The following is a 12,091-nucleotide window of genomic DNA, read 5'->3' on the forward strand; positions in this document are numbered from 1 at the left end:
GTGACTCACCACCACCTTCTCGAGGGCAATTAGGGATGGGCAATAAATGTTGGCCTTGCCGGCGACGCCCACATCCCATGAACCAATAATAAAAAGACACTGCTGGGCCACGCTTCGTGCTATTGAACAGCAGTATTTCTTTGACTTTGGTAGGGAGCTTGGACTGTGGGTAGATAAGAACAACATGTTGCTTTGGAACACTCAAATGCTGGGCATGGTTGTGCTTTTTGGACCCACTACTAAGGTAGGTAGCCCATTTAAAGGGTCTCAGCCGTGGCTCAGTGGGTAGCACTCTCACCTCCGAGTCAGAAGGTTGTGAGTTCAAGTCCCACTCCACAATCTAGGCTGACACTCCCAGTGCAGTACTGAGGGAGTGCTGCACTGTCGGAGGTGCTGTCTTTCGGACGAGGTGTTCAACCAGGGCTCTCTCTGCCCTCACAGGTGGACGTAAAAGATCCCATGGCCACTATTTTGAAGAAGAGCAGGGGAGTTCTCCCCGGTGTCCTGGCCAATATTTATCCCTGAACCAACATCACTGAAACAGATTATCTGGTCATCGATCCCATTGCATTGATATAGTGCCTTTCATGACCTCAGGACATCCCAATGAAGTACTTTTGAAGTGTAGTCATTGTTGGAACGTAGGCAACGTGGCAGCCAATTTGCGCACAGCAAGATCCCACAGACAGCAATGTGATAACGACCAGATCATCTGTTTTTGTGAAATAACAACAGAAAATGCTGGAAAAACTCAGCAGGTCAGGCAACATCCGTGGAGAGAAATTTGAGTTGACGTTTCGGGTCGAAACCCTTCTTCAAAACTGGAATGAAAATAAAATAGATCGAAGGCAGGGCTGTGGATTTCCAGCATCTGCAGTATTTTGCTATCGTACATCTGTTTTAGTGATGTTGGCTGTGGGATAACTATTGGTGTAAGCCTTTTCAAAATGCTTCATCTAGCATTTGTACTGATGTAATTTATTATATAAGAAAATAAGTGGATCTAGTTCAGAATTTCTTGATTCTTTTATTTCAGGACGAGCCATACCCGACTCGGCAATACAAAGGTGTGCATTTCGGTAACCGGACATCGAAACGTATTGATTTTAAAATCCCCCTGGGTCCTGGACCTGCCTCGTACGACATCCAGAAGTTAGTATACTTTTACTCTCTCAGTTATTAAATGCTATTTGTCATGTTTGTGGCTCATGATTTGCAGGATATTTATTACAATTACATGTAGTTTTGAAATCCCTGTTAATTGGAGTTATAGCACAGTTAAACTGTGTTTTGATTTCAGTACAGATCCTCACCACTTAAAAGGTCCATGTTTAAAATGGGCAGTCACTTATTTCGGCCAAAAGGGATATTAACCATCAACTATTTGCACTAACATTAATTTTAAAGTTACCGGTTACAACGTCTTAAGCCCGCCTTTTATTTCAGGCAGAAACAGCTGTGCTTACTCACTAGTTCGCACCTCGTTAAGGTGCACTGAATGTAAGGACAAAGATAAGTAAATAACGTCTCGTTTAATGTTCAATTACTTCATGTACTTTAAACCCTCCTAATCCCCTCTGAGTGGTGTGGGGGGGGGGGGGGAGGGGTTTACAGTTTGCACTAAGCACTGACACTGCAGTTTAAATAATGCTGGTTGCATTGCATGCAGCCTTGTTTAGCATATTTGTAATCTACAGCATTCTTGTAATATGGTAGGGTGCTGTGGCACAGCCACTGAGGGACTTTGAGCAACTGTACATAATTCCCTTTAACGAGGTTTGACTCCAACCTAAGCCTGTACCAGTCTGTTAGTGATTTCTGTGTTTGTACATACTGTTTGCATGCACGAGGCGCGGTCCCTTTAAGACTGCGGCAAAGCGCGGGTAAACGCGATGACGTCATGCCGCTAATCACGTGACCACCCAAGCGCGGGAGAAACGTGATGACGTCATGACGCCATCCACGGGACCGCCCTGGCAGTCCTCGTGGAGCCTCCGACCAGCAAAGACCTGTTTTCGTGGTTCTCCTGTACAAACTGTTTAAACTCGTTAGTTCCGCATTAAAACTCGTTTGTTTGAACGCCTGAGTTGAACTCGGTTCTTAGATAGGAATTAGAGACAATTCCTACATTGGTGACCCCGTCTTTTGCGAACATTTTCGCAAAACGAACACGACATGGAGGCCAACGCCGTTTCTTTGAAGCTGCCACAGTTCTGGGAGCAGCAGGCGTCCTCGTGGTTCATCCAGGTCGAAGCACAGTTCGCCCTGAGAGGCATCGTGGCAGATCAAACTAGATACCTCTACGTGGTCTCGGCACTCGGAAGCTCCACCGCCTCAGCCTCCTCGAGAACCCTCCGACGGAGCGCAAGTATGACACCATCAAGGCGCGGTTGCTGCAGGTCTTCGGGCTCACTAAATCAGAGCGCGCATGTCAATTGCTCGTCATGCCCGGCCTGGGGGACTCCAAGCCTTCGGAATTGATGAGCCAAATGCTCACACTCCTGGGCTCCGAACCGGAATGCTTCCTTTTCAGGGAATTATTCCTCAGCCAGCTGCCTGAACAACTGCAAGCTGCCCTGGCCAGATCCGAGGTGGAAGACTGCGCGGCACTCGCGGCAGAGGCGGACAAAATATTCGCAGTTACGCAGCAGTACTGCACCGCCACGAAGCACCCATCCCCCACGGAAGCTGCCATGAGGCGCCCCTCCCTCACAGACGCCGCCACAGCTCGTCAGTCAACAGGGCTATGTTTCTATCATGCACAGTTCGGCGCGACGGTGCCGCCCTCCCTGCAGCTTTCCCCAAGAAAAAAAACAGCTGCGAATAATGAAGAACGGGTCTAACGGGCGTCCCACGGCCGCCATGGCGATCGGCAACGCAGGCAAGTTGCTTTTCATTACTGACTCGCTCTCCGGCTGTCGTTTTCTGTGCGACACCGGAGCGCAGTGCAACATATTGCCAGCGTCCCCCCTCGATGTTCAGGCGGGAAGGCACGGCCTCGCCCTTGAAGCGGCTAATGGCGGCGCGATTCGGACTTTCGGCAGACGGCGGGTGGAGGTTTGCTTCGGGGGGCAACAGTTTCACTGGGAGTTCATTACGGCCAAGGTTTCTCAACCCATTCTCGGCGCGGATTTCCTGTGCGCCAACAGCCTCCTGGTCGACGTGAAAAACCGGCGGTTGATCAACGCGGCAACCTTCCATTCCATTCCTTGTTACCGCAGTAACACTACGTCTCGCACCGTGGCCTGTGCTTTCCCAACTCCTGATGAGTTTGCCCGTCTGCTCGCGGAATTTCCCGACCTGACAAGACCCACGTTCTCCTCCACAGCCACGAAACACAGTGTGGAACATCACATCACCACCAATGGCCCCCCAGTCTACGCGTGCGCCCGGCGCCTGGATCCTGGCAAGCTGGCAGTTGCAAAGGCGGAGTTCGCCACCCTGGAACGTCGAGGGATTATTCACCGGTCGAATAGTCCCTGGTCTTCACCCCTTAACATTGTTCCGAAGCCTGGCGGCGGATGGCGACCATGCGGTGATTATCGACGCCTGAATGACGCCACCACTCCGGATCGGTACCCGATCCCCCACATCCAGGATTTCTCTGCCCATTTGGCTGGAAACAACTTCTTCTCCAAAGTCGACCTCGTCCGGGGCTATCACCAGGTTCCAGTGCACCCACAGGACGTCCAGAAGACCGCAGTCATCACCCCCTTCGGCCTCTTCGAATTTCTGCGCATGCCTTTTGGCTTAAAGAACGCCGCCCAGGCTTTCCAACGCCTGATGGATTCCGTACTGCGGGACCTCAAGTTCATCTTCATCTATCTGGACGACATTTTGATCGCCAGCCCCACCAAAGAGGAACATCTTTGTCATCTACGCACCCTTTTTCGACACCTCAGCCAACATGGCCTGATTATCAACCCGGCTAAGTGCCAGGTTGGCCTGCAACAGATCGATTTCCTGGGGCATCGCATCACCGCAGAGGGAGCGGTTCCTTTGCAAGCGAAGGTAGAGGCGGTGTTGTCCTTTCCACGCCCGCAGAACATCAAGGCTCTGCAAGAGTTCCTAGGAATGGTAAACTTCTACCACCGTTTCATGCCTAAGGCAGCACTGCTAATGCAGCCCCTGTTCGAGGCCCTCAAGGGCAGGACTGGCAAGGACCCAGTGGACTGGACGGATGGCATGGACCGAGCATTCTCCGACACCAAAACTGCCCTCGCCAACACGACCATGCTGGCACACCCATTACCAGGCGCCACCATCGCCCTCACCACTGACGCGTCAGACTACGCAATCGGTGCCGTTCAGGAACAGTGGGTGAACGGGACATGGCAGCCATTGGCGTTCTTCAGCCGAGAACTTAGACGGAGCGAAAGATCCTATAGCACTTTCGACCGGGAGTTGCTAGCTCTTTTTCTGGCTGTCTGCCATTTCCGGTTCCTGCTGGAAGGACGTCCTTTCACTGCTTTTGTGGACCATAAGCCACTCACCTTTGCCATGGCCAAGACCGCCGAACCGTGGTCAGCCCGACAGCAACGTCAGCTGACTTACATAACCGAATTTACTACGGATATCCAGCACGTGGCCGGTAAGGACAACCTGGTGGCAGACTGCCTCTCCCGCGCGACTGTCAATGCAGTCCATCTGGGTATCGACTACGCCCTCATGGCAGCGGACCAAGTCTCAGACCCAGAGGTGCAGGCTTACCGAACCAACATCACTAGTCTCCAGTTGGCCGACGTCGTGTTCCATTCGGCAGGTACCACGCTGCTGTGCGACGTCTCCGTATGGGACCCTCGCCCGGTCGTGCCGGCTGCCTGGCGCCGCAAGGTTTTTGATGCCATTCATGGGTTGTCACACCCAGGAACGAAGGCATCTCAGAAGCTCATGTCAGCTAAATTCGTTTGGCACGGCATGCGTAAGGACATCCGTGACTGGGCCAACACCTGCGTCGTCTGTCAAAGGGCCAAGGTGCAGCGCCACGTCAAGGCCCCATTGGCCACCTTCACGGTTCCGGAGCGGCGTTTCGACCACGTCAATGTGGACCTGGTAGGACCACTTCCACCTTTCCATGGTTTTTCTCACCTTCTGACCATGGTAGACCGCACCACCAGATGGCCTGAAGCGGTGCCCCTGTCATCCACTACTTCGACGGATGTGGCCAGGGCATTCATTTCTTCCTGGGTTGCCCGTTTTGGAGTGCTCACTGACATTTCTTCGGATCGAGGACCGCAGTTTTCCTCCGAACTCTGGAATGCAGTGGCTCAGGGACTCGGCATCAAATTGCACTGCACTACAGCCTACCACCCTCAAGCGAATGGCCTCTGTGAACGTTTTCACAGATCGCTGAAAGCCTCCCTGAGGGCCAGCCTCCAGGATGCTGGATGGGCGGACAAGCTACCGTGGGTTCTGTTGGGCCTTCGCACGGCCCCCAAAGAAGACCTTCACTCTTCCTCTGCAGAGTTGGTTTACGGTCAGCCGCTGCGAGTCCCAGGAGATTTCCTGCCAACGCCGACGGAGCCATGGTCCGCGTCAGGTCAGCTTCACAGTCATCAGGAGGTGGCCAGATGTTTCGCGCCAGTCCCCACATCGCACCACGGGCTTCAGCGATTGCACGTGCCCACAGAGCTAAAAAGGGCTAAATACGTTTTCATCCACCACGATGCACATCGGGATCCGCTCAAGGCCCCGTATACTGGTCCTTTCCGGGTGTTAGAGGCAGGAGACAAAACCTTCAAGGTCGATGTCGGTGGTAAACCGGACCACATTTCAGTCGACCGTTAAAGCCGGCACACTTGGACCTCGACCGCCCCGTCGAGACAGCACAGCCGCCAAGACGAGGTCGGCCACCCATCGTCGTCACACCGGATCAAGTGCAATCGCCCGTTCGACCGCCAACCGTCCAGCAGCCTCCACTTCGGGAGTACAGGAGTTGATCTGACAGGCTTGTTATACCCCCTCACCGTTTGACTTTTTCCGTTAATGAGAATTCTGGGGGGGCGCATGTGGCAGAACCACTGAGGGACTCTGAGCAACTGTACATAATTCCCTTTAACGAGGTTTTACTCCAACCTAAGCCTGTACCAGTCTTTTAGTGATTTCTGTGTGCATGCACGGGGCGCGGTCCCTTTAAGACTGCGGCAAAGCGCGGGTAAACGCGATGACGTCATGCCGCTAATCACGTGACCACCCAAGCGCGGGAGAAATGTGATGACGTCATGACGCCACCCAAGGGACTGCCCTGGCAGTCCTCGTGGAGCCTCCGACCAGCAAAGTCCTGTTTTCGTGGTTCTCCTGTACAAACTGTTTAAACTCGTTAGTTCTGCATTAAAGCTCGTTTGTTTGAACGGCTGAGTCGAACTCGGTTCTTAGATAGGAATTAGAGACAATTCCTACAGTGCTGTAATAGCGCTACCCCGTTATACCGGCCATCGTGTACAGTGGGCAAATCGCACAAATGCGCCCGCTATAAGCGATGGGGACTGTATATAAAAGAAAGACATGCATTACCACAGCGTCTTTCGCGACCGGATGTCTCAAAGCGCTTTTCAGCCAATGAAGTACTATTTGAAGTGTAGTCGCTGTTGTAATCACAGCAGCCAATTTGCGCACAGCAGCCAATTTGCGCACAGCAAACTCCCACAAACAGCAATGTGATAATGACCAGATCATCTGTTTTTTATGTTAGTTGAGGGATAAATATTGGCCCAGGACACCGGGGAGAACTCCCCCTGCTCTAGTGCTATGGGATCTTTTACTTCTACATGAGAGGGCAGACGGGGCCTCAATTTAACGTCTCATCCGAAAGACGGCACCTCCGACAGTGTAGCACTCCCTTGGAGTGTCAGCTTAGCTTTATGTGCTCAAGTCTCTGGAGTGGGATTTGAACCCACAACCTTCGGACTCAGAGATGAGTGGGCTACCCACTGAGCCACAGCTGACACTTCTAAATCCCCCTGCCTTGTAGGTGCAATCTTACGTACAATATCCTTGTCAGCCATGGCTCAGTGGGCAGCACTCTCTCCTCTGTGTCACAAGGTGCTGGGTTCAAGCCCCACTCCAAAGACTTGATTGCACAATCTAGGCTGACGGAGGGAGTGCTGCACTATCAGAGGTGCCGTCCTCCGGATGAGACGTTAAACCGAGCCCCCCCACCCTGTCTGCCCTCTCAGGTGATTGTAAAAGATCCCACGGCCGCAGTGAGAAACAGCAACCAAACTATGAACAGCAGCACATCAAGTGTACGGTCTGTGGTGGAAAAGTTCCCCCACAAGGCGACCATAGCAAATTTTAATTACATTTCAGCAGTTGCAAAAGATAAAAGTAATTCACTCGCAACTGCATAGGCAGTTAGTGACAAGTTAGTGATGCTCTTAATATTAGCATTCCCGTTACCGCACCACCCATTGACGATAAGGGAAAATTCCCGTTACCGCACCACCCATTGACGGTAAAGGAAGCACAATAAGCGAGTGTAACAGGTAATTGTGGACAGTGGAATGCCTATTGGAAATGTTTACTTAAGGATTTTAATATATACACAAATACACAAATCACTAAAAGTAGTGACGCACGTGAATAAGGCCATATAAAACCCCAAACAAAGCACTGGGGTTCATTTCTAGAGGGATAGAATTGAATAGCAGAGAAGTTACGTTAAACTTGTACAGAACCTTGGCTGGACCACACTTGGAGCACTGTGCACAGTTCTAGTCTCCATATTAAGAAAAAAGGATATAGAGGCGCTGGAGAAGGTGCAAGAAAGATTTTACCAGGATGATACCAGAACTGAGAGGTTATACTTTTCAGGAAAGATTGAACAGGTTGGGGCTCTTTTCTCTAGAAAAGAGAAGGTTGAGGGGTGACCTGATCGAGGTCTTTAAAATTATGAAGGGATTCGAGAGGGTAGACATAGAGAAGGTGTTTCCACTTGTGGGGGAGACCAGAACTAGAGGCCATAAATATAAATACAAAAAGAAAATACTGCAGATGCTGGAAATCTGAAATAAAAACAGAAAATGCTGGAGATACTCGGCAGGTCAGGCAGCATCTGTGAAGAGAGAAACAGAGTTAACGTTTCAGGTCAATGACCTTTCATCAGAACAGGTCTGACGAAAGGTCATCGACCTGAAACGTTAACTCTGTTTCTCTCTCCACAGATGCTGCCTGACCTGCTGAGTATCTCCAGCATTTTCTGTTTTTACGCCATAAATATAAAGGTAGTCACTAATAAATCCAATAGGGAATTCAGGAGAAACTTCTTTACTCAGAGAGTGGTGAGAATGTGGAACTCGCTACCACAGGGAGTGGTTGAGGCGAATAGCAGAGATGCATTTAAAGGGAAGCTGGATAAACACATGAGGGGGAAAGGAATAGAAGGATATGCCGATAGGGTGAGATGAGGAGGGGTGGGAGGAGGCTCGTGTGGAGCATAAGCATGGACCAGTTGGGCCGAATGGCCTGTTTCTGTGCAATATAGATATCAACACGAGATAATCAAAACCATTAGTTAAATACCTGCCCTGTTTTTGTGCTTTAGGGAAAGCACCTTTACTTGTGAAAACCTGAACATGAAGAATAAAGATCAAAAGTACGAGTCTTATGTTCCCCGATATCTGGAAGCGGTGGTACAAGAGGAGGAAAAGAAGGTAAAAGAAAATCATTGGAGAATCTGGTGGTGCTTTTTTTTTTCATTTCTCATGTCTGTAGGCGTGGTATTCAGCTTCTGTTGCACTTTTAACTGTGCAGCAGAGCAGCTTGAATCAGTTACATGATTCAATCTGTCACGTAACAAACAACGACAATTTGTTATATCACCGTGCGCATTCATTACACAAATGTCAGCCATGTCATGAATTCCAATAGCCTCTTTGTCAAAAAATGTAAAAGCCAGTCTTCCCGTGACATGTAATAATAGCAATAAATCTGGGTATTGTGCAGTGCGGCCGTTAAGAATTGGTTAAGGTGAGGGATGATGTCCGTTTCAGAGCAAGTGACTGCTCTCCCCCACTTCAGGCACTCAGAGCTCGGGGGGGGTGGGAATTTTAACCTAATTCTCCAGGCGGGAAATCCATGGGATTGGGTGGAACGCCGGTTTTTACACCCCCCCCCCCCCCACCTCGACATCAATGGCGAGTAAAAATCGGGCAGGGTCTGAAACCAACGTTGAATCCAATTGCATCAAGTTTCCCGACCGGGGCGGGTTAGTTTAAAATCGGCCCCCCCCCCACCACCCCTGTTGATCTCGGCATCAGGTTGTCCCAGGAGATTACAGCACACCACAGATGGGAAGTAGAACTCTCTGGCCCAGCAACTTGCTGAAGCCTGAACATCGGGCGAGGAACCTCTGCCGCACCGGTAAGAATCTTGCTGTTGTGTACATCCGTTAGACCTGTGATCCCTTGGAGTAAAAATGTGAATTGGGGGAACCTTCACGTTGTAAACTTACCACAGAATCATTAAAACGACAGCACAGAAGGAGGCCATTCACCTCAAAGTGCCCTAGCTGCTGCTAGCTCTCAAACTAGAGCGTTTCACTAAGCTAGAAGCAGCGGGGAACATAAGAATGTAAGAACACAAGAATTAGGAGCAGGAGTTGGCCATACGGCCTCTCGAGCCTGCTCCGCCATTCAGTAAGATCATGGCTGATCTTTGACCTCAACTACACTTTCCTGCCTGATCTCCATATCCCTTGATTCCACGAGAGTCCAAAAATCTATCTATCTCAGCCTTGAATATATTCAAAGACTCATCATCCATAGCCTTTTGCGGTAGATAATGCAACAACCCCACCGACACCTGGGAATCCCTGGCCCAAGACCGTACAAAGTGGAGGAGAATCCGGGAAGGCACCAAATACCTCGAGTCTCTTCGCCGGGAGCAAGCGGAAGCCAAGTGCAAACAGCAGAAGGAGCGCACGTCAACCCAAACACCCCACCCACCCGCCTCTTCAACCACCGTCTGCCCCACCTGTGACAGAGACTGTAGGTCCCGCATTGGACTCATCAGTCACCTGAGAACTCATTTTTAATGTGGAAGCAAGTCATCCTCGGTTCCGAGGGACTGCCTAAGAAGAAGAAGATAATTCCATAGATTCACAACCCTTCTGAGTGAAGAAATTCCTCCTCATCGCGGTCTTAAATGGCCGACCCCTTATCCTGAGACTATGCCCCCTAGTTCTAGACACTCCAGCCAGGGGGAAACAGCCTCTCAGCATCTACCCTGTCAATCCCCCTCAGAATCTTGTATGTTTCAATGAGCTCACCTCTCATTCTTCTAAACTCCAGAGAGTATAGGCCCAGTCTACTCAATCTCTCCTCATAGGACAGCCCTCTCATCCCAGGAATCAATCCAGTGAACCTTTGTTGCACCGCCTCTAAGGCAAGTATGTCCTTTCTCAGATAAGGAGACCAAAATTTTGCACAGTACTCCAAGTGTGGTCTCACCAAAGATCTGTACAATTGTAGCAAGACTTCTTTACTCTTGTAGTCCAACCCCCTTGCAATGAAGGCCAACATGCCATTTGCCTTCCTAATTGCTTGCTGTACCTACATGCTAACTCTCTCTGTTTCCTGTACGAGGACACCTAAATCTCTCTGAACACCAACATTTAATAGTTTCTCACCATTTAAAAAATATTCTGTTTTTCTATTCTTCCTACCAAAGTGAATACCTCACATTTCCTCACATTATACTTGATCTGCCCATTCACTTAACCTGTCTATATCCCTTTGCAGGCTCTTTGTGTCCTCCTCACAGCTTACTTTTCCCATCTAGCTTTGTATCGTCAGCAAACTTGGATACATTGTACTCGGTCCCTTCATCGAAGTCATTAATATAGATTGTAAATAGCTGAGGCCTAAGCACTGATCCCTGCGGCACCCCACTAGTTACAGCCTGCCAACTGGAAAATAACCCATTTATCCCTACTCTCTGTTTTCTGTCTGTTAACCAATCCTCTATCCATGCTAATATATTACCCCCAAGCCCATGAGCCCTTATCTTGCGTAGCACCCTTTTATGTGTCACCTTATCAAATGCCTTTTGGAAATCCAAATATACTACATCCACTGGCTCCCCTTTATCTACCTTGCTAGTTACATCCACAAAAACATTAATAAATTTGTTAAACACGATTTCCCTTTCATAAAACCATGTTGACTCTGCCTAATCATGTTATGATTTTCTAAGTGCCCTGTTACCACTTCCTTGATAATGGATTCCAGCATTTTCCCGACGACTGACGTCAGGCTAACTGGCCTGTAGTTCCCCGTTTTCTCTCTTCCCCCCACCCCCCCCCTTCTAGAATTGCGGGGTTATATTTGTTAATTTCCAATCCACTGGGACCGTTCTAGAATCTAGGAAATTTTGGAAGATCACAACCAATGCATCCACTATCTCAGCAGCCTCCTCTTTTAGAACCCTAGGATGTAGGCCGTCAGGTCCAGGGGATTTGTTGGCTTTTAGTCCAATTCGTTTCTCAAGTACTTTTTCTCTACTGAGAACTACTCTTCAGAGAACTGAATTGGGGACTGTAATCAGAATTTGTATTTTTTCGCATGAGACATCAAAAACAATGTAAAGCATGAATTCCTCAACTATTTCTGAAGTAACTTTCCTGAGGAAAGAACTAATGTAGGCTATTATGTTCAAGGGGCTATTTACAACATATTGCAGGCGTGACAAGTGGAACAGTGCCACATTTCAAAGTGGAGTCTTCATATATTTTTAATGCATTCTAAATACTTGCATTGGTTGCTTTCTTTTATTTGTGTTCACGCTGAGAGATCTCAAATGTTTGTTCACTTCAACCAGATTGCAAGCTCTGCAAGGACTGTTAGAAGGGAGGTTTTGAATAAAAGTCCTGGGGGGATAAATTCAGTATCGCCCCATTTGGGGCACCATTATCGGCTGTGCGCAAAGTTTAGCGCCTGGCGCTAATTATCGCCTCCGACGGCAAACTTGGCTTTTATCGCCCCTGGAGGTGATTGGAGCGCTAAATCAGGCGCTTCACACCTGTCTTAAGGCGCAAAGGCCGAGGAGCGAGGCGCTACCTAAGAGCGCTGGCGAAGCAAGGAAGGGCAAATCA

At 49.5% G+C, this 12,091-nt stretch overlaps 1 protein-coding gene across 3 annotated transcripts in view; it reads left to right on the forward strand.

Annotated features, from left to right (window-relative positions):
- The window catches only part of stpg2 (sperm-tail PG-rich repeat containing 2), a 587,893-nt gene that overhangs the window by 66,438 nt on the left and 509,364 nt on the right, over positions 1–12,091 (forward strand). For all 3 annotated transcript variants that reach the window (XR_015080793.1, XM_086006436.1, XM_086006423.1), the window contains exons 5-6: positions 1,037–1,152; positions 8,543–8,651. Coding sequence is in view for 2 of the 3 variants with exons in the window: in XM_086006436.1 (XP_085862562.1) it covers positions 1,037–1,152; positions 8,543–8,651 (225 nt within the window). In the remaining variant the exon portion in view is untranslated. The remainder of the gene's footprint in view (positions 1–1,036; positions 1,153–8,542; positions 8,652–12,091) is intronic.

The sequence above is a fragment of the Somniosus microcephalus genome, chromosome 2 (assembly GCF_052327205.1).
Source record: "Somniosus microcephalus isolate GS21.2 chromosome 2, FLI_Smic_1.0, whole genome shotgun sequence".
In the NCBI taxonomy this organism is placed as follows: domain Eukaryota; kingdom Metazoa; phylum Chordata; class Chondrichthyes; order Squaliformes; family Somniosidae; genus Somniosus; species Somniosus microcephalus.